Here is a 22,500-nt window from a genome sequence, read left to right as displayed (position 1 = left end):
GTGTGTTCTTCATGTTTCATGTTTCAGCTGTATGTGTTCTTCATGTTTCATGTTTCAGCTGTATGTGTTCTTCATGTTTCAGCTGTATGTGTTCTTCATGTTTCATGTTTCAGCTGTATGTGTTCTTCATGTTTCAGCTGTATGTGTTCTTCATGTTTCATGTTTCAGCTGTATGTGTTCTTCATGTTTCAGCTGTATGTGTTCATGTTTCAGCTGTATGTGTTCTTCATGTTTCAGCTGTATGTGTTCATGTTTCAGCTGAATGTGTTCTTCATGTTTCAGCTGTATGTGTTCTTCATGTTTCATGTTTCAGCTTTGTGTTTTCTTGTTTCATGTTTCAGCTGTATGTGTTCTTCATGTTTCAGCTTTGTGTTTTCTTGTTTCATGTTTCAGCTGTATGTGTTCTTCATGTTTCAGCTGTATGTGTTCTTCATGTTTCATGTTTCAGCTGTATGTGTTCTTCATGTTTCATGTTTCAGCTGTATGTGTTCTTCATGTTTCAGCTGTATGTGTTCTTCATTTTTCATGTTTCAGCTGTATGTGTTCTTCATGTTTCAGCTGTATGTGTTCTTCTTGTTTCATGTTTCTGCTGTATGTGTTCTTCATGTTTCATGTTTCAGCTGTATGTGTTCTTCATGTTTCATGTTTCAGCTGTATGTGTTCTTCTTGTTTCATGTTTCTGCTGTATGTCTTCTTCATGTTTCAGCTGTATGTCTTCTTCATGTTTCAGCTGGCTGGGGTCATGTGGATGATGACATACGTCGGAGCGATCTTTAACGGAGTCTCCATCCTGATTCTTGGTGCGACTTGTCTTTGACTCATGGATTTAAATGTGTAACCCAAACTGACTCTTCTAACTAACCTGAAGCCTCTTCTCTTGTTTCCAGCGGACATTGTTTTCTTCAGCACACCGCTCATCTACCAGAAGAAAAAGGTACGGCAGAATGAGACAAACATTAACAGTGTTTTTAAAAGAACTTCTGCCTTCTTTCTGTCAGCATCGTCTCCCAAAGCGTGCACCCATACTCATATTTACTAAAACTAATGTTCAGGTGCCTCTCCGGGAACCATCCCCTTATCGTGGTGAAGAGGTTTGTGTGTCCCTATGAACCTGAGGGCTGTGTTGTCTGGAGCTTTGTGCTCCTGGTAGGGTCTCCCAAGGCAAAGTGGTCTCAGGTGAGGGGCCAGACAAAGAATGGTTCAAAGACCCTATGATTGACCGAGGAAGAGATGGAGTGACCCTGCCCGGAGGAAGCCCGGGGCCCCCGTCTGGAGCCAGGCCCAGATGGAGGGCTCGTCAGCGAGCGTCTGGTGGCCGGGTTTGCCACAGAGCCTGGTCGGGCACAGCCCGAAAAAGCTATGTGGCACCTCTCTCTCCAACCCATGGGCCCACCACCTATGGGAGGAACCGCTGGGGGCGGGTGCGCTGCCACACGGGTGGCGGTGAAGGTCAGAGGCCTCGACGGACCAGACCCGGGCAGCAGAGGCTGGCTCTGGGGACGTGGACCGTCTCCTCTCTGTGGGGGAAGGAGCCGGCTGTGGGGACGTGGAACATCTCCTCTCTGTGGGGGAAGGAGCCGGCTCTGGGGACGTGGAACATCTCCTCTCTGTGGGGGAAGGAGCTGGCTCTGGGGACGTGGACCGTCTCTTCTCTGTGGGGGAAGGAGCCGGAACTTGTGCGGGAGGTGGAGCGCTACCGGTTAGATCTGGTGGGGCTTACCTCTACCCACAGTCTCGGTTCTGGAACCATACTCCTGGATAGGGGTTGGACTCTTTTCTTCTCCGGAGTTGCCCAGGGTGTGAGACACCAGGCGGGTGTGGGGATACTCACAAGCCCCCGTCTAAGCGCCGCTACATTGGAGTTCACACGAGTGGACGAGAGGGTCGCCTCCGTACACCTGCGGGTTGTGGGGGGGGGGGGAAATCTGACTGTTGTTTGTGCATATGCACCAAACAAAAGCTCGGAGTATTCGGCTTTATTGGAGACCTTGAATGGAGTCCTGCATGGGGCTCCAGTGGGGGACTCCATAGTTCTGCTGGGGGACCTCAATGCGCATGTGGGCAATGATGGAGACACATGGAGAGGCGTGATTGGGAGGAACGGCCTCCCTGATCTAAACCCGAGTGGTTGTTTGTTGTTGGACTTTGTGCTAGTCATGGATTGTCTATAATGAACACCATGTTCAAACATAGGGATGCTCATAAGTGTACCTGGTACCAGAGCACCCTAGGCCGAAGGTCAATGATCGATTTTATAATCGTTTCATGTGATCTGAGGCCGTATGTTTTGGACACTTGGGTGAAGAGAGGGGCGGAGCTGTCAACCGATCACCATCTGGTGGTGAGTTGGGTCAGGGGGTGGGGGAAGACTCTGGACAGACCTGGTAAGCCCAAACGGGTAGTACGGGTAAACCCGACAGACTTTCAACTCACACCTCCGGCGGAGCTTTTCGTGCATCCCTGTGGAGGCTGGGGGCATTGAATCCGAGTGGACAATGTTCAAAGTTTCCATTGCTGAAGCTGCGGCAGGGAGCTGTGGTTTTAGGGTCTTAGGTGCCTCAAGGGGCGGTAACCCACGAACACCGTGGTGGACACCGGTGGTCAGGGAAGCCGTCCGACTGAAGGAGTCTTTCCGGGATATGTTATCCCTGAGGACTCCAGAGGCAGTTGCAGGGTACCGAAGGGCCCAAAGGGCTGCAGCCTCTGGCGTCAAAGAGGCAAAGCAGCGGGTGTGGGAGAAGTTCGGAGAAGACATGGAGAAGGACTTTCGGTCGGCACCAAGGTGCTTCTGGAAAACCGTTCGCCACCTCAGGAGGGGGAAGCGGGGAACCATCCAAGCTGTGTACAGTAAGGATGGGACGCTGTTGACCTAAACTGAGGAGGTAATAGGGCGGTGGAAGGAGCACTTTGAGGAACTCCTAAATCCAACTAATACACCCTCTATGGTAGAGGCAGAGCTGATGGGGGATTGTCGTCAATTTCCCAGGTGGAAGTCACTGAGGTAGTTAAACAACTCCACTGTTCCACAGTGGCAAAGCCCCAGGGATTGATGAGATCCATTCAGAAATGCTGAAAGCTCTGGGTGTGGAGGGGCTGTCTTGGTTGACACGCCTCTTCAACATTGCGTGGAAGTTTGGGACGGTGCCTAAGGAGTGGCAGACCAGGGTGGTGGTTCCCCTTTTCAAAAACGTTATTATAACATTCAAATGTGTGTGTCTGTGTGCGTGTCTGTGTGTGTGTGTGTGTGTGTGTGTGTGCATGTCTCTGTGTGTGTGTGTGTGCGTGTGTCTGTGTGTGTGTGTGTGTGCGTGTTTAGACCCAGATCGATCAGTACTTTGAATTGATCCGGTCCAGAGTGGAGGAGATGCTGCAGAAGTAAGTTCCCATCAGAGCTGCAGGCGTTGGGGGTCTTCCAGACAGGTGTAGCTGCTCCACCCTAACAGAGTGTCTCTGTGTGTGTGTGTTTCTGTGTGTTTGTGTGTGTATGATGGTTTGTTTGTGTCTGTGTGTCTCTGTGTGTTTCTGTGTTTCTGTGTTTCTGTGTTTTTGTGTGTGTGTTTGTGAGTCTCTCTGTGTATGCCTGTGTGTGTTTGTGTGTGTCACTGTGTGTGTTTCTGTGTGTCACTGTGTGTGTTTGTGTGTGTTTGTGTGTGTTTGTGTGTTTCAGGGTGCAGGACCGGTTACCTGGAGCTGTGAGAAGATCCAAAGCTGAGTGACCAGCTGACCCCCACACTGTGCTCTGATTGGTCCGTTTGTAAGCAAATCAGCTGCTGACTGATAAGAAAACCAAAGTGAAGCTTGTTTGTTTTATTCACTTTGTTTCATTAAAGAAGAGTTCACATATTACCCCCCCTCTCGTGTCCTATGTCCTCCTGTTCAAACTGAGAGTCTTCCCTACAGTCTGACTTATTGAAGTCTTATTAAAATAAAAGATTAGTCTGACTTATTAAAATAAAAGACTTCAGTCTGACTTATTAAAATAAAAGATCAATCTGACTTATTAAAATAAAAGACTTCAGTCTGACTTATTAAAATAAAAGATTAGTCTGACTTATTAAAATAAAAGACTTCAGTCTGACTTATTAAAATAAAAGATCAATCTGACTTATTAAAATAAAAGACTTCAGTCTGACTTATTAAAATAAAAGATCAATCTGACTTATTAAAATAAAAGACCAGTTTGACTTATTGAAATTAAAAATCAGTTTAATCTACAGGAGACACTCAGAGATCTACAGGAATGCACCGACCACGGCAGAGAAAATAAAGACTGATGGCTGGGAAACATTACAGAGTTCAAACAGTCCTTCTCTCATGCAGAGGTGTCATGGTGCTGTTTCTCTCTGCTGTTTTGGTATTTGTTTGGTGGGTTTTCCTGTTTCTGTCCCCGGCAGTGGGGGCGCAGCAGAGGGCGTATTCTCTGTAACGAGGCACACCTTGCAGCATTTATCTCCTTATCACTCAGTCTCTCTCCCTGGCAGTCTGTGGCTGGCTGGCCGAGCTGGGCCTGTGTGACGAGGCCCACCTGATATTCATCTCCTTATCTCTCTGATAAAGCCTGGTCCAGACTCCACTCCGGTACCAGATTATCCCATGGCTGTCGATAGAGTTCAGTGGCTCTTTGCTCTTGTGTTTTCTACTAACTAACTAACTAACCTGAGTTTTCCAAGTGTGCGTGAGACTTCTAAGTTTTGTAATATTTTTGTTTATGTATTTTTGGATTTCTGGACTAATAAGAGTTGTTCGAGCCTGAAGTCTTAAGATTTATTAATGTTATTAGGACAATGCAGATTAATCAACATTTCTGTAAATGCACCAGTGTTAGCCAGAAGGCTAATTTTCAACTGTAGTCCTAGTTACCCAGCATGCATGTCTTTATGGTGGGAGGAAACCAAAGCAGCCGCAGGGAACCCATGCAAACACGGGAAGAACATGTAAACTCCACACAGACAGGCCCTGCCCGGACTGGGGATCGAACTCTGCAGTTCCAACTTGCTGTGAGGCAGAAGTGCGAACCACTGAGCCACTGTACCACCCTGTCTCCAGCATTCCCCAGCTCTCAGCCTGAGTGAGTCTTCTGGTTGGACCGTTATCTCCTCCTGCTACACCAGACAGACTTCATTACCTCCAACTGCCTCCAGCCAATTCCCCAAAAACTCAAACCAAAAGAAGTGAAACACTTTGACCATGTTTGTTAGAGCCCAGTGAACACACAGCGGAGCAAAACCTCACCCTCTCATTAATGATTACTGATCTGATCATATTGATCTGCTGTTAATTATTGATCAGTTAGCTATTGTAAAATGTCTTTTTATTACAAATACTGACTCAAACTGCAAATGCTGCAGGATTAGTTCTGTCTTTTATTAGATAATGAATATATAAGTAAGATATAAACATGAAGATATAAACAGAAATACAGAGAAGTGCTGGTGTAGTTTTTTCTTTAGTTTTATAAAACCCAACTGAGTCACGCAGGTGAAACAGTTCAATGTGCAAACTTTATTCAAAATTAATAACATGAGACAAACTTTATTCAACATTAATAACATGAGACAAACATTTATTCCACCTTCTGTGCGACATGTAAAGATCACAAACAGTTTAACATTTAATATCATGAATAATAAATCATTTGTTTCCTTTGAATCTGACAATAATTAGATTCAAAAGAAGTTAAAAATATTTCTTCATGGTAACTAAACTGTAGCGTTGTTTGTTATCACATCGTCACCATCTCCACAGTAACAAAGTCCACTGAACTGATACCAGAGGTCAAAGGGCACTTCCGCTGAAGAACTGATTCTGCTGAAACTGCAGAAAGAAGAGAGACGAGCCCCAGGAGGAAGAGAGAGGAAGCAGGATTTAAAAAAAAACGTGACTGATACAGGAAGAATTATTTCACAACTGTCTGGAAAGAAAGACTGAAAGAGACAAAGCTTTAACTGCCAGAATATTTAACAAACTGACTCCTGACACACTAGAGAGTTAGAGAATACTTTAACAGAGAGAGAGAGCAGCTGGTTGGTGTTGAGGTTTAACAATCAGGAGCAGATTCTGACTGACGAGGAAAATAACTGCAAAACGTCTGCAAAACATCTGCAGAAGGTTCTTCAGTCGATCGGTTCTTCAGTCGATCGGTTCTTCAGTCGATCGGTTCTTCAGTCGATCGGTTCTTCAGTCGATTAGTTCTTCAGAGGAAAATGGCCGTCAGCTCCCCGAGAGACAAGTGAGTCAAAAACAACTTATAATATTATTAATAATAATAATACATTTTATTTAAAGGCGCCTTTCTCGGCACTCAAGGACACCGTACAGGGATACATAAGACATTTAAAAACAGCAAAAAATATAAATAAAAATAAAGAATAAAATAGAAACAATAGAAAGAGGCCGAGCAGTTGAGATCAAGTGGAATAGGCAGTTTTAAACAGATGTGTTTTGAGTTGCAATTTGAAATGGGGGATGAATGGATGTTTCTGAGTTGGGGTGGTAATGAATTCTCAGTGTTCAGTAGATTTATTGACTCCTTGAATCCTTCGCTGTGTGTTGGCTCCTGCATAATAATGACATTAGGACGTTTATTACACAACTGCTTACTGAAGAAATAAAGAATTTGACACAAAATGATTTTATTGATTTAAAATGGTCCTTTCATAGACTATGATCGGAACTGTGTCCATGGCAACATACAGTACAGCAGAATGCCATGATTGACCAATCAGAATCAAGTATTTAACAAAGCTGTATAATTCTTTATTCACGCAGTTCCAGTGTGGCTGCTTTCTCCGTGTGGTACAGGCTGTGTGTGGTGAGACTTCTGTCCTCCTTGACGGCCATGTATAAGACGGGTCAGGTGAGACTACTGTCCCCCTCGACGGCCATGTATAAGACGGGTCAGGTGAGACTACTGTCCCCCTCGACGGCCATGTATAAGACGGGTCAGGTGAGACTACTGTCCTCCTCGACGGCCATGTGTAAGACGGGTCAGGTGAGACTACTGTCCCCCTCGACGGCCATGTATAAGACGGGTCAGGTGAGACTACTGTCCCCCTCAACGGCCATGTATAAGACGGGTCAGGTGAGACTACTGTCCCCCTCGACGGCCATGTATAAGACGGGTCAGGTGAGACTACTGTCCCCCTCGACGGCCATGTATTAGACGGGTCAGGTGAGACTACTGTCCTCCTCGACGGCCATGTGTAAGACGGTCAGGTGAAACTACTGTCCCCCTCGACGACCATGTATAAGACGAGTCAGAACATGCCAACCGTAGTCTTTAAGACCTGAGTCCTCTACAATGCTGACAGGTCTGCAGTTATGGAGTTAGGAATTGGTTTCATCAACAGGTCGGGGAGTAGCACTCGCCAAAATATAGCTCTGCCTGAGCCTGCTAGCATCAACCTGAGTCACGTTAACTAGCTCGTAGGTGGTAGCTCAAGCTTGATGTGCTGCGGTGATATTTTAATTTGGTTTTACATAATGTGCATATGGCTTTAGACTTGTCTAATGAGCCGTCCGGGAATTTTTGAAAATAAAAAGCTCCATTCAGAGTTATTGCTGCTGTGTTTCTCCATCATGCTGCAGCCTGCAGCAGCAGGATGTGTTAGGAGGAAGTGGCAGCTTGATGATAAATAACAGTGCTGCAAAGGGTCAAAATAGTAGCCTGTAAGGCACCACGCCAAGCCCAGTGAAGTGTAAAATAAATTAATAAATGGCGGCATGTGATTAATGCGATAAAAAAAATTAACGCGTTATGCTCTACCCTTAATCGCATCGTGATTAATGCGTTAATGCTGACAGCCCTATTTTGAATCAATATTTTGAGTAAAATTTTTTATTTATTTGGTAAGTACAGTAGGTGTGTAATAATGTGGATAATGTAGTATTGATTTATTTGGCAAGTAGCTGTGTAATAACGTATATAATGTAGTATTGATGTATTTGGTAAGTAGCTGTGTAATAATGCGGATGATGTAGTATTGATGTATTTAGTAAGTCGCTGTGTAATAACAGGGATAATGTAGTATTGATTAATGTGGTAGTTAGCTGTGTAATAACAGGGATAATGTAGTATTGATTACTGTGGTAGTTAGCTGTGTAATAACGGGCATGATGTAGTATTGAATAATGTGGTAGTTAGCTGTGTAATAATGGGGATAATGTAGTATTGATTAATGTGGTAGTTAACTGTGTAGTAACGGGGATAATGTAGTATTGATTAATGTGGTAGTTAGCTGTGTAGTAACGGGGATAATGTAGTATTGATTAATGTGGTAGTTAGCTGTGTAATAACGGGCATGATGTAGTATTGATTAATGTGGTAGTTAGCTGTGTAATAACGGGGATAATGTAGTATTGATTAATGTGGTAGTTAGCTGTGTAATAACGGGGATAATGTAGTATTGATTAATGTGGTAGCTGTGTAGTAACAGGGATAATGTAGTATTGATTAATGTGGTAGTTAACTGTGTAGTAACGGGGATAATGTAGTATTAATTAATGTGGTAGTTAGCTGTGTAATAACGGGAATGATGTAGTATTGATTAATGTGGTAGTTAGCTGTGTAATAACAGGGATAATGTAGTATTGATTACTGTGGTAGTTAGCTGTGTAATAACGGGCATGATGTAGTATTGATTAATGTGGTAGCTGTGTAATAATGGGAATAATGTAGTATTGATTAATGTGGTAGTTAGCTGTGTAGTAACGGGGATAATGTAGTATTGATTAATGTGATAGTTAGCTGTGTAATAATGGGGATAATGTAGTATTGATTAATGTGGTAGTTAACTGTGTAGTAACGGGGATAATGTAGTATTAATTAATGTGGTAGTTAGCTGTGTAATAACGGGGATAATGTAGTATTGATTAATGTGGTAGTTAGCTGTGTAATAACGGGCATGATGTAGTATTGATTAATGTGGTAGTTAGCTGTGTAATAACAGGGATAATGTAGTATTGATTACTGTGGTAGTTAGCTGTGTAATAACGGGCATGATGTAGTATTGAATAATGTGGTAGTTAGCTGTGTAATAACGGGGATAATGTAGTATTGATTAATGTGGTAGTTAGCTGTGTAATAACGGGGATAATGTAGTATTGATTAATGTGGTAGCTGTGTAGTAACAGGGATAATGTAGTATTGATTAATGTGGTAGTTAACTGTGTAGTAATGGGGATAATGTAGTATTGATTAATGTGGTAGTTAACTGTGTAGTAACGGGGATAATGTAGTATTGATTAATGTGGTAGTTAACTGTGTAGTAACGGGGATAATGTAGTATTAATTAATGTGGTAGTTAGCTGTGTAATAACGGGAATGATGTAGTATTGATTAATGTGGTAGTTAGCTGTGTAATAACGGGGATAATGTAGTATTGATTAATGTGGTAGCTGTGTAGTAACAGGGATAATGTAGTATTGATTAATGTGGTAGTTAACTGTGTAGTAACGGGGATAATGTAGTATTGATTAATGTGGTAGTTAACTGTGTAGTAACGGGGATAATGTAGTATTAATTAATGTGGTAGTTAGCTGTGTAATAACGGGAATGATGTAGTATTGATTAATGTGGTAGTTAGCTGTGTAATAACAGGGATAATGTAGTATTGATTACTGTGGTAGTTAGCTGTGTAATAACGGGCATGATGTAGTATTGATTAATGTGGTAGCTGTGTAATAATGGGGATAATGTAGTATTGATTAATGTGGTAGTTAACTGTGTAATAATGGGGATAATGTAGTATTGATTAATGTGGTAGTTAACTGTGTAGTAACGGGGATAATGTAGTATTGATTAATGTGGTAGTTAGCTGTGTAGTAACGGGGATAATGTAGTATTGATTAATGTGGTAGTTAGCTGTGTAATAACGGGCATGATGTAGTATTGATTAATGTGGTAGTTAGCTGTGTAATAATGGGGATAATGTAGTATTGATTAATGTGGTAGTTAGCTGTGTAATAACTGGGATAATGTAGTATTGATTAATGTGGTAGCTGTGTAGTAACAGGGATAATGTAGTATTGATTAATGTGGTAGTTAACTGTGTAGTAACGGGGATAATGTAGTATTGATTAATGTGGTAGTTAACTGTGTAGTAACGGGGATAATGTAGTATTGATTAATGTGGTAGTTAGCTGTGTAGTAACGGGGATAATGTAGTATTGATTAATGTGGTAGTTAGCTGTGTAATAACGGGCATGATGTAGTATTGATTAATGTGGTAGTTAGCTGTGTAATAACGGGGATAATGTAGTATTGATTAATGTGGTAGTTAGCTGTGTAATAACTGGGATAATGTAGTATTGATTAATGTGGTAGCTGTGTAGTAACAGGGATAATGTAGTATTGATTAATGTGGTAGTTAGCTGTGTAATAACAGGGATAATGTAGTATTGATTACTGTGGTAGTTAGCTGTGTAATAACGGGCATGATGTAGTATTGATTAATGTGGTAGCTGTGTAATAATGGGGATAATGTAGTATTGATTAATGTGGTAGTTAACTGTGTAGTAACGGGGATAATGTAGTATTGATTAATGTGGTAGCTGTGTAGTAACAAGGATAATGTAGTATTGATTAATGTGGTAGTTAACTGTGTAGTAACGGCGATAATGTAGTATTGATTAATGTGGTAGTTAGCTGTGTAATAACGGGCATGATGTAGAGCGAGCCAGACATTATAACAAATACATCCATGGCAGTGTGACGCAGAGACGTTCTCTTCAATGTCAAAATCTGTGATCAAATCTGATCAGACTCTCCTGCCACTCTGACTGACTAACTAATTGATTGATTATTGGCTGATTGATGTGTTATTTGTTTTCTTATGCTGTGAAATTAGTTCATGTGCCCCCCTATGAAATAGCAGATACCCAGCGTTTTATCTATCTGCTCAGAGTAAACTACACGTATTAGGATGTTTTTAATATTTCAGGGTTAAATGGTTGTAAATATGAAGATAAGCAGCCCCTTGCAGAACAAAGACATTCAAAGTGTTCATGTGTTTCATAATAAAATGTTTATCGTTTTACTTTGAAAATGTCTTTCTGCAGGTATTTTGGCGTCTGGCTGATTTTCTTCATGCTCGGTTTGGGAACGCTGCTGCCCTGGAACTTCTTCATGACGGCTACCATGGTATGACATCACTTCCTGTCTGTGCTCAACCTACACAGCATCTTCTGCTCTGAACCAGCTTTTATTTTGAAGGATGGGGAATTATATTGAGTAAAAACTCAAACAGCAGTCTAGTCTAAGTGACTGTCCTGATACTGAATTAAGCTAATGCTAGCTTGTGTCAGGTAAAATGTTTTTATTTTTTTTTTTTTTATTTCAGATATTAGTGATATCTCAGTAAGATGCTAAAAAATTTTTTTGTCCCGTGTGTGTTATTGAAGTGGTAACTCCGTGGCTGACTGCAGTTCCTTGAGCGACCGCTTGAGGCTTTACAGGAGAATTTAACGTGTTTACAGCCTGGGACAAAGCAAACGTTTTAGTCTCTACAGACAATTTCCTTTTTCATGACAACTGCATTTTTATTAGGACTGTCAATCGATTACAAAATTTAATCTAATTAATTACGTACTCTGTGATTAATTAATCAAAATTAATCGCATACATAATTTTTGCCTGGTGCCTTAACGGTGCCTGAACCGATACTTTTTAAGAAAGTTAAGAGAAAAGAAAAGAAAAAGTAGGGTACTCAACAACAGTTGGCGACATTAAAGAACGGCTTGTTTATTGCTAAGACCATATGGTCAAAATTAAATGATCTAATAATAATGTATAACAATAACAATAACTTATTTCACTAGCTGCTGAATGAAAAAAACAACCACCAGATGGGAAAAGGGTATTTAACAATAACTTTGAATGCACCATGAGGCTGTAGGTTACCAGTTTCATTGAAAGCACCGTCTGTGTTGTTGTTCAGACAACGGCAGCTGCAGATTGTTACATCCCAGTGTTTGAATCCTCTACAGTGAAATACAGTCACACTTTACACCGTTTAGCGTTAGCTGTCAGCATTGTAACTGTGTTTAATCCAGCTACTAGCTAGCAGTAGGCTAACGTGACCTGCTGTTGAGTATAGTGTTAACTAGCATCACTGCTGAACAGGCTACACATTGTAAACAGCTGCTGCCCGCTTGCCTGGTCATCCAGTAACTTTAGCTAGCAGTTAGCAGGGTTAGCATGACGGTGTTGCCAGGACCAGTCGGGATCACTTTACTGGCTGTGTCTCAGTTGTTTTTGCAAGTAGCCAACTTGGGTACTCTAGCTATATAATTCAATGGGAGTACATGAATGTTGAAATGACATAAAATGCCCGTCTCTTGTAGTCGTGATAAGCTAATGCTTACCTGTTCAAGAGGAAATTAACCAACTCGGCATCCTTTTGGGCTCTAAGCTATCTCCGTCTTTCAAATACATCTCCAATATTTACCCAGGGTTTGTTACGTCTCTGGTCACACAACTGTTACAAACATGCTGGGAGTTTTTAGGTCAGGTAGAATCTATCTCTGTTGATCCCGTTTGTTGTTACAGCTGTAGGGCGCTGGGTTTACGTGTTTACAGGTATATCTGTACTAATGTTACAGCTGTAGCGTGCTGGGTTTACGTGTTTACAAGTATATCTGTACTAATGTTACAGCTGTAGTGCGCTGAGTTTACGTTTTTACAGGTATATCTGGCTACCCGGCTGTCAAACTGGGCAGTTGATAACAACACACAGGCCAAAACACAAACAGATATTCAGTCACGTAACGGAAATTTCAAAAGGAGAAAATACTGGCATTAGCATTGTTGTCAGAAAAGATAGTATTTCAACTAAACATGTTTCCTTAACATCTGATCACGCATTGGGGTCATTTTTGGATTTATTACAGTATCTATATTGAAGAGCGATGTGACAGTTACCAAGGCGTAGTATCACTCTCTGTGTTTAATAGAGCCAACTCCCTACGGCAACACCAGTCAGCAGAGTGGATGTTTTGGTCTGTATTAAAAGGAGTTATTTTAGATACTTCCCTGATTAGTTAGTTTTTTAGAGAGACACACACACCCTTACTAAAAAGGACCCTCGCCCGGATCAGGGATCCCAGAGGCGAGGCAAGAGGTTTCAATGCTACCCTAGACGTCCCCAACTCACGGGCTCTTATCCCCCTGTGTATGAAAAGCACTGCCCGAGGGGGTCTTTACAACCAATGATTTTTCTTCAGTACTCACAGTTTTTCAGCCGCTCCTCCCAGGGTCAACGGAGGTCCCCTCCTTCTTAAGGACGCCCGCTAGCCTCCTGTGGTCGCCGATCTGAGAGAGGTCAAGTGCTCAGGGGCTCTGACCAGCCGAGCAGGTGGGGAAATGCACTCCCACTGGGAGATAACAGGAGGTCTGCCTGTCTAAATCGGTCCCCGCCGGGCTGCAACTCGCCCAGGTGGTTAAAGAGGAGTCTGCTCTGGCCCCTGTGAGGGGAGGCCGCGCCTAGACGCGGGGGTGTAGAACCTGTTCTGAAGAATCCCAAAGAAAGCAAAGAAAGACGTTTTGGTCCCCTAGCCCAACACAAGCTCAGGTATTTTTATTTATTTTTTAAATAAAAGCAAAGCTAACACAGCAGTATTAAAATAAAATGCACTACACTCATAACCGAGTTGGCTCAATGAGTGTCCCTCCGAGTGTTGAGAGGTGTAATGAATCTTCTAAGTCCCGCTGCCCGAAAGCACGAGATAACCTAAACTGTCCCTAAGTGCTACACTCAGAACCAGATAGGCTCGACGAGTGTTTCCTCCAGATAGAGGCACTGAAAACCTTTGTGCTCAGAGCAAGAGGAGTCTGATCAAGCCTTTTCAGCTTGCAAAGCTTCTCTTTTTATACACAATTTAACTCCCTCCCCTCATAGACGCAGCTCGGGGGTGTTCACTATAATTTCATATTTTTGCAAGGCAATACAGCAGAGGCTTACAGGAAACACACACCACGTGCCATACAGGATATGCAGTTGGGGGTCAACAGTTTGTGGTCGGCCGACTTCCTCTTGCACCGCTCTGCACAAACTGTCAGTTCTCTTCACTTAGCAGCAATAGGAAAATGAACTTCACTTCTCTGTCAGTACTTTTCCACTCAACCAACTGCAATTCTCTAAAGCACACTATCTGTCCTGTTATAAATGCAATACAGATTGATATGTTTTCGAGCACTCACACAGATTAATACATTTTAAGCAATAATATAGTTTTAGCTGTTTTTGGGTTAATACATTCTAAGCAGCAATATAGTTTTAGCTGTTTTGGGGTTTTCAACTGAACCTCTGTTTAACAATATTACATATTGGACCTTTAAGACTTAAAGCTTGTAAGCTGTAAGCTTAAATGCAGTAAGTGGTGCGACATGTCCGTCCCAAACTGACGGCCACCTTGACGTATTGCTGTAATGAACAGCAGCGGTCAGTGTAGTATCTACGGATATATATCTATGAGTGGAACCAATGGGCGCAGAGCTGCCAACACGTTGTTGTTTGAGTCTGAATATAAACAGAATAACACAATGGTTGTGTCTGTGTCTTTAGTACTTCACCAGCCGTCTGAAGGACTCGTCATTGGTCGATTATTCAGCCAATCAGACAGAAGCAGAAGGTGAACATCGCAGCATTCTGGAGGCTAAATTCAACAATGTGATGACGCTGTGCGCCATGCTGCCGCTGCTCCTTTGCACCTGCCTCAACTCCTTCCTGCACTCACTGTGAGTACTGCAGCACAACACAAACGAAAAAGAGTCCAACAACACACTAAAACCAATGAAGAAGAGTCCAACAACACACTAAAACCAATAAAGAAGAGTCCAACAACACACATAAATCAGCAAGGAAGACGACGGGAATTAATGGAGGCCAGGGGTGGGTAGATGCTAGATCAGACCCGATACACGTGTCAACATCAACAAAGCATACTGTGCAGGCATCAACACTTAATGCTGTAACAGGGTTATAGCGGCACTTTCTACTGCTATGGAATCACTATTACATAAAACTACAATTCAACATGTTTCAACAGGAAATGTGATCTGAAATTGGGGAGAAATTAACATCTGCAGCCCAGAGTGTCTCAGAAATATATCCACTGCATTAATGTCTGTTGATGCTGTTGAAGATTTAAGTGTTGATGTCTGCGCAGTATGCTCATGTTCATGTCAACATGTGTGTGGACTGAGATTTGGCATCTACCCAAGCAGTGACCCTGGGCCCTTCAGCAGAGAACATCCAGGGTTTTCTGGGTTTAGAGAGTTTTCTCACTGAACAGCTTAATGTTGTTCAGGAAGATCCAGAAGGTTATCAGGACTTTACAGTGATCCTATTTGGGGAGGGGGTTGTTGTTTTTTGGGGTGACTATGTTTATGCAGGAGGTTATAGATGTCCTCGAAGAGGGTTAATTAGTCCTGAGGGAGATTGGAGAATCCTTGAGATTGTTGGGTAGTTCTTGGAGAACCTTTAGGGGGCTCCAGCACCCGTTTCAACAGCCAATAGAGAAGTCAGCTGGTTAAGTCAGCTACAAACTATAGAAATAAAATGATCAATTTTATTTATTTTTATATAGAGAGAGAGACTGAAGAGAGAGAGCAGTATGTGGTGGAGAGAACTAGAGAGAGACTGAAGAGAGGGAGCAGTATGTGGTGGAGCTAGAGAGAGACTGAAGAGAGAGAGTAGTATGTGGTGGAGCTAGAGAGAGACTGAAGAGAGAGAGAGCAGTATGTGGTGGAGAGAGATAGAGAGAGACTGAAGAGAGGGGGCAGTATGTGGTGGAGCTAGAGAGAGACTGAAGAGAGAGAGCAGTATGTGGTGGAGAGATAGAGAGAGACTGAAGAGAGGGGGCAGTATGTGGTGGAGAGATAGAGAGAGACTGAAGAGAGGGAGCAGTATGTGGTGGAGAGAGCTAGAGAGAGACTGAAGAGAGAGAGTAGTATGTGGTGGAGCTAGAGAGAGACTGAAGAGAGGGAGCAGTATGTGGTGGAGAGAGATAGAGAGAGACTGAAGAGAGAGAGCAGTATGTGGTGGAGAGAGCTAGAGAGAGACTGAAGAGAGGGGGCAGTATGTGGTGGAGAGAGATAGAGAGAGACTGAAGAGAGGGAGCAGTATGTGGTGGAGAGAGCTAGAGAGAGACTGAAGAGAGGGGGCAGTATGTGGTGGAGAGATAGAGAGAGACTGAAGAGAGGGGGCAGTATGTGGTGGAGAGAGCTAGAGAGAGACTGAAGAGAGAGAGTAGTATGTGGTGGAGCTAGAGAGAGACTGAAGAGAGGGAGCAGTATGTGGTGGAGAGAGATAGAGAGAGACTGAAGAGAGAGAGCAGTATGTGGTGGAGAGAGCTAGAGAGAGACTGAAGAGAGGGGGCAGTATGTGGTGGAGAGAGATAGAGAGAGACTGAAGAGAGGGAGCAGTATGTGGTGGAGAGAGATAGAGAGAGACTGAAGAGAGGGAGCAGTATGTGGTGGAGAGAGATAGAGAGAGACTGAAGAGAGGGGGCAGTATGTGGTGGAGAGAGATAGAGAGAGACTGAAGAGAGAGAGTAGTATGTGGTGGAGCTAGAGAGAGACTGAAGAGAGGGAGCAGTATGTGGTGGAGAGAGATAGAGAGAGACTGAAGAGAGAGAGCAGTATGTGGTGGAGCTAGAAAGAGACTGAAGAGAGAGAGCAGTATGTGGTGGAGAGAGCTAGAGAGAGACTGAAGAGAGGGAGCAGTATGTGGTGGAGAGAGATAGAGAGAGACTGAAGAGAGAAAGCAGTATGTGGTGGAGCTAGAGAGAGACTGAAGAGAGAGAGTAGTATGTGGTGGAGAGAGATAGAGAGAGACTGAAGAGAGAGAGAGTAGTATGTGGTGGAGCTAGAAAGAGACTGAAGAGAGAGGGAGCAGTATGTGGTGGAGAGAGATAGAGAGAGACTGAAGAGAGAGAGAGTAGTATGTGGTGGAGCTAGAAAGAGACTGAAGAGAGAGAGAGTAGTATGTGGTGGAGAGAGATAGAGAGAGACTGAAGAGAGAGAGAGTAGTATGTGGTGGAGCTAGAAAGAGACTGAAGAGAGAGGGAGCAGTATGTGGTGGAGAGAGATAGAGAGAGACTGAAGAGAGAGAGCAGTATGTGGTGGAGAGAGCTAGAGAGAGACTGAAGAGAGAGAGTAGTATGTGGTGGAGAGAGATAGAGAGAGACTGAAGAGAGAGAGAGTAGTATGTGGTGGAGAGAGATAGAGAGAGACTGAAGAGAGGGAGCAGTATGTGGTGGAGAGAGATAGAGAGAGACTGAAGAGAGAGAGCAGTATGTGGTGGAGAGAGATAGAGAGAGACTGAAGAGAGGGGGCAGTATGTGGTGGAGAGAGATAGAGAGAGACTGAAGAGAGGGAGCAGTATGTGGTGGAGAGAGATAGAGAGAGACTGAAGAGAGGGAGCAGTATGTGGTGGAGAGAGATAGAGAGAGACTGAAGAGAGAGAGCAGTATGTGGTGGAGAGAGATAGAGAGAGACTGAAGAGAGGGGGCAGTATGTGGTGGAGAGAGATAGAGAGAGACTGAAGAGAGGGAGCAGTATGTGGTGGAGAGAGATAGAGAGAGACTGAAGAGAGGGAGCAGTATGTGGTGGAGAGAGCTAGAGAGAGACTGAAGAGAGAGAGCAGTATGTGGTGGAGAGAGATAGAGAGAGACTGAATAGAGAGAGTAGTATGTGGTGGAGAGAGCTAGAGAGAGACTGAAGAGAGAGAGAGTAGTATGTGGTGGAGAGAGATAGAGAGAGACTGAAGAGAGGGGGCAGTATGTGGTGGAGAGAGCTAGAGAGAGACTGAAGAGAGAGAGAGTAGTATGTGGTGGAGAGAGATAGAGAGAGACTGAAGAGAGGGGGCAGTATGTGGTGGAGAGAGATAGAGAGAGACTGAAGAGAGGGAGCAGTATGTGGTGGAGAGAGATAGAGAGAGACTGAAGAGAGAGAGTAGTATGTGGTGGAGAGAGCTAGAGAGAGACTGAAGAGAGAGAGAGAGTAGTATGTGGTGGAGAGAGATAGAGAGAGACTGAAGAGAGAGGGAGCAGTATGTGGTGGAGAGAGATAGAGAGAGACTGAAGAGAGAGAGCAGTATGTGGTGGAGAGAGATAGAGAGACTGAAGAGAGAGGGAGCAGTATGTGGTGGAGAGAGATAGAGAGAGACTGAAGAGAGAGAGCAGTATGTGGTGGAGAGAGATAGAGAGAGACTGAAGAGAGGGGGCAGTATGTGGTGGAGAGAGATAGAGAGAGACTGAAGAGAGAGAGTAGTATGTGGTGGAGAGAGATAGAGAGAGACTGAAGAGAGGGGGCAGTATGTGGTGGAGAGAGCTAGAGAGAGACTGAAGAGAGAGAGAGTAGTATGTGGTGGAGAGAGATAGAGAGAGACTGAAGAGAGGGGGCAGTATGTGGTGGAGAGAGATAGAGAGAGACTGAAGAGAGGGAGCAGTATGTGGTGGAGAGAGATAGAGAGAGACTGAAGAGAGAGAGTAGTATGTGGTGGAGAGAGCTAGAGAGAGACTGAAGAGAGAGAGAGAGTAGTATGTGGTGGAGAGAGATAGAGAGAGACTGAAGAGAGAGGGAGCAGTATGTGGTGGAGAGAGATAGAGAGAGACTGAAGAGAGGGGGCAGTATGTGGTGGAGAGAGATAGAGAGAGACTGAAGAGAGAGAGTAGTATGTGGTGGAGCTAGAGAGAGACTGAAGAGAGAGAGCAGTATGTGGTGGAGAGAGCTAGAGAGAGACTGAAGAGAGGGAGCAGTATGTGGTGGAGAGAGATAGAGAGAGACTGAAGAGAGGGAGCAGTATGTGGTGGAGAGAGCTAGAGAGAGACTGAAGAGAGAGAGTAGTATGTGGTGGAGCTAGAGAGAGACTGAAGAGAGGGAGCAGTATGTGGTGGAGAGAGATAGAGAGAGACTGAAGAGAGAGAGCAGTATGTGGTGGAGAGAGCTAGAGAGAGACTGAAGAGAGGGAGCAGTATGTGGTGGAGAGAGATAGAGAGAGACTGAAGAGAGAGAGCAGTATGTGGTGGAGAGAGATAGAGAGAGACTGAAGAGAGAGGGAGCAGTATGTGGTGGAGAGAGATAGAGAGAGACTGAAGAGAGGGGGCAGTATGTGGTGGAGAGAGCTAGAGAGAGACTGAAGAGAGAGAGTAGTATGTGGTGGAGCTAGAGAGAGACTGAAGAGAGGGAGCAGTATGTGGTGGAGAGAGATAGAGAGAGACTGAAGAGAGAGAGAGCAGTATGTGGTGGAGAGAGATAGAGAGAGACTGAAGAGAGAGAGAGAGAGCAGTATGTGGTGGAGAGAGATAGAGAGAGACTGAAGAGAGGGAGCAGTATGTGGTGGAGAGAGATAGAGCGAGACTGAAGAGAGGGAGCAGTAGAAGGAGCGGCACTAGAACAAAGCATAAATCAGAGAAATAAAACCCTTTTTCCGTTTCATTGCTACTAGAGATGCTGCTGTAGCAAGTAGCTCACTATCACTCTCCTCATTCATATTTAAGATGCTACAAATGATATCCAGCTAAGAAAAAAGCCTAAAAAGTGTGAAGTTAGAACCAGAGAGAGGTTTCTATGCAGATGATAGACCGTCTCATCTCATTGGTAGAATGATCTTGTCTCGTCTCATTGGTGGAAACTTCAGAAGGCTGCAGACTGCAGACTTACAGGGAGACTATAGTTTACACTTGTCTCGGCCAGAATCTTTGGTCTGAACTGGACTTTATAAAACAAACAGCTTTTGTCGTGAGAAGAAACATACCAACCTTCTGACTGATCTTGTTTTAATCGGTTTCTTTGTTACCAGCTGAGGTTTCTGTTTGCTCTGTTCTTCTGTTTGATACGTGCTGCCATCTTTAGTTTGGTTCTCTGTTCTTCTGTTTGATACGTGCTGCCATCTTTAGTTTGGTTCTCTGTGGTTTATGCCTCAGCTACTTTTCTTCCTAACGTAACCCCCAACACTCAGCCAATCGTTGAGCATCTGCTCTCTGTATCAGTATTCCTCAGCGTCTGCGAGTGATGGGCAGCCTGCTCATCATCATGTTTGTCTTCATGGCCACCGCTGTCCTCGTCAAAGTTCCTCTCGAGCCGCTGCCCTTCTTCTGCGTTACCATGGTGAAGATCATCATCATCAACTGTGAGTCTAAGTCTGAGGATCAAAGTTTAACTTTGAGTCTGAGTCTGTTTGTCTGTGGACAAATCAGTCTGTCAGTCTGTCTGTCTGTCTGTCGATCAGTCTGTCTGTTGAGCAGTCAGTCTGTCTGTCTGTCAGTCTGCCTGTCTGTTGATAAGTCTGTCAGTCTGTCTGTCTGTTGATCAGTCAGTCAGTCTGCCTGTCTGTCTGTCTGTTGATCAGTCTGTCTGTCTGTTGAGCAGTCAGTCTGTCTGTCAGTCTGCCTGTCTGTCTGTCTGTTGATCAGTCAGTCTGTCTGTCAGTCTGCCTGTCTGTCTGACTGCCTGTCTGCCTGCCTGTCTGTCTGTCTGTATGTCTCCAGCGTTTGGAGCTGTTCTACAGGGCAGTCTGTCTGTTGATCAGTCTGCCTATCTGTCTGTCTGCCTGCCTGTCTGTCTGACTGACTGCCTGTCTGTGTCTCCAGCATTTGGAGCCATTCTCGAGTCTGTTTGGGATGGCCGGGCTGCTGCCGGGTTAGGGTTAGTCTGTCTGTCTGTCTGACTGCCTGTCTGTCTGTCTGTCTGTCTGTCTGTCTGACAGCGTTTGGAGCCATTCTCCAGGGCAGTCTGTTTTGGATGGCCGGGCTGCTTCTGGCTTCATATACTTTCAGTCACTTTTTATCACTTTATCACTTTATTATCCCAAATGGGAAACTTGATATGCAGTCACACGTTCAAATAGAGGCAACAATACAAGACATGAGTACAAAAAAGGTTTCCTGTATGTAATACACACAACACAATTTATCACCACTGGAACAATCTCTAAAAACAAAACAAAGTACTACATTACATGTGCAAATTAAGCTGAGTTATTGCACATAGGACCGAGGTACTCTAAATCTGTGACCTGAGGGGAGTATTTCAAACTCAGAGTGAAGGGGGTGGTTTGTGCAGTCTAATTGCCTTGCGAAGAACTTGCTGGTCAAAGATAATCATCAAGGGGGACTGTGGGAAACCTATCACCTTACCAGCCACCTTTACAATATGGCTGAGGTGGTTTTTGTCCCTGATATTCAGGTTACCGTACCAAGCAATCATGGCAAACATAAAAACTGATTCAATAAAAGATGTATAAGATAAGGACATCATTTTCCTATCTACATTAAAAGTGTTTAACTTCCTAAGGAAGTGCAAACGTTGCTGTCCCTTCTTACAGACTGCATCACAATTCACATCAAATTTCAGGTATTTATCAATGACGGTTCCCAGATACTGTAGGTACTGTTCAACAAACTCAATTTGACTGTCTGTCTGTCTGTCTGACTGTCTGTCTGTCTGTCTGTCTGACTGCCTGCCTGTCTGTCTGCCTGCCTGTCTGTCTGACAGCATTTGGAGCCATTCTCCAGGGCAGTCTGTCTGTCTGTCTGCCTGCCTGTCTGTCTGTCTGACTGACTGCCTGTCTGTCTGACAGTGTTTGGAGCCATTCTCCAGGGCAGTCTGTTTGGGATGGCCGGGCTGCTGCCGGGTTAGGGTTAGGCTGTCTGACTGCCTGTCTGTCTGACTGCTTGTCTGTCTGTCTGTCTGTCTGACTGCCTGTCTGCCTGTCTGTGTGCCTGTCTGTCTGTCTGTCTGACTGCCTATCTGCCTGACTGTGTGCCTGTCTGACTGCCTGTCCGTCTGTCTGACTGCCTGTCTGCCTGTCTGTCTGACAGTGTTTGGAGCCATTCTCCAGGGTCTTTTTGGGATGGCCGGGCTGCTGCCTGGTTAGGGTTAGTCTGTCTGACTGCCTGTCTGTCTGTCTGTCTGTCTGTCTGTCTGCCTGTCTGACTGCCTGCCTGTCTGTCTGACAGCGTTTGGAGCCATTCTCCAGGGCAGTCTGTTTGGGATGGCGGGGCTGCTGCCAGCTTCATATACGACTCCCATCATGAGCGGTCAGGGACTCGCTGGAACCTTCGCTGCCTTCGCCATGATCTGTGCCATCGCAAGTCTGATCAATAACCCAACTATCATATAATAACCTATCTATAACTTGTTATCTTATATATATAGTACAGGCCAGAGTGTGAGGTGTGTCCAAAGTTTGGACACACCTTCTCATTCAATGCGTTTCCTTTATTTTCATGAGTATTTACATTGTAGATTCTCACTGAAGTCATCAAAACTATGAATGAACACATGTGGAATTATGTACTTAACAAAAAAATGTGAAATAACTGAAAACATGTCTTATATTCTAGTTTCTTCGAAGTAGCCACCCTTTGCTCTGATTACTGCTTTGCACACTCTTGGCATTTTCTTGATGAGCTTTAAGAGGTAGTCACCTGAAATGGTTTTCCAACAGTCTTGAAGGAGTTCCCAGAGATGCTGAGCACTTGTTGGCCCTTTTGCCT

At 44.0% G+C, this 22,500-nt stretch overlaps 2 protein-coding genes across 6 annotated transcripts in view; both read left to right on the top strand.

Annotated features, from left to right (window-relative positions):
* The window catches only part of LOC116049179 (reticulon-3-like), a 16,770-nt gene extending 12,918 nt beyond the window's left edge, over nucleotides 1-3,852 (top strand). Inside the window, exons 5-8 of the mRNA XM_031298606.2 lie at nucleotides 731-800; nucleotides 888-934; nucleotides 3,317-3,375; nucleotides 3,668-3,852. Coding sequence (XP_031154466.1) covers nucleotides 731-800; nucleotides 888-934; nucleotides 3,317-3,375; nucleotides 3,668-3,716 — 225 coding nt within the window. The 3' untranslated portion in view covers nucleotides 3,717-3,852. The remainder of the gene's footprint in view (nucleotides 1-730; nucleotides 801-887; nucleotides 935-3,316; nucleotides 3,376-3,667) is intronic.
* LOC116049178 (equilibrative nucleoside transporter 1-like) overlaps nucleotides 1-22,500 on the top strand; it is a 42,876-nt gene that overhangs the window by 6,520 nt on the left and 13,856 nt on the right. Inside the window, exons 3-7 of one of the 5 annotated variants that reach the window (XM_036000000.1) lie at nucleotides 6,166-6,229; nucleotides 11,059-11,140; nucleotides 14,562-14,734; nucleotides 19,962-20,132; nucleotides 21,961-22,091. In XM_036000000.1, coding sequence (XP_035855893.1) covers nucleotides 6,204-6,229; nucleotides 11,059-11,140; nucleotides 14,562-14,734; nucleotides 19,962-20,132; nucleotides 21,961-22,091 — 583 coding nt within the window. In that variant the 5' untranslated portion in view covers nucleotides 6,166-6,203. Of the gene's footprint in view, nucleotides 1-5,149; nucleotides 6,230-11,058; nucleotides 11,141-14,561; nucleotides 14,735-19,961; nucleotides 20,133-21,960; nucleotides 22,096-22,500 lie in introns of those variants that run through there. The other 4 variants (XM_035999999.1, XM_036000001.1, XM_031298602.2 and 1 more) reach the window with 4 other exon arrangements.

The sequence above is a fragment of the Sander lucioperca genome, chromosome 4 (assembly GCF_008315115.2).
Source record: "Sander lucioperca isolate FBNREF2018 chromosome 4, SLUC_FBN_1.2, whole genome shotgun sequence".
Lineage (NCBI taxonomy): Eukaryota > Metazoa > Chordata > Actinopteri > Perciformes > Percidae > Sander > Sander lucioperca.
The sequence above is the reverse complement of the archived record's forward strand: the minus strand, read 5'-3'. Positions and strand labels throughout refer to the sequence as shown.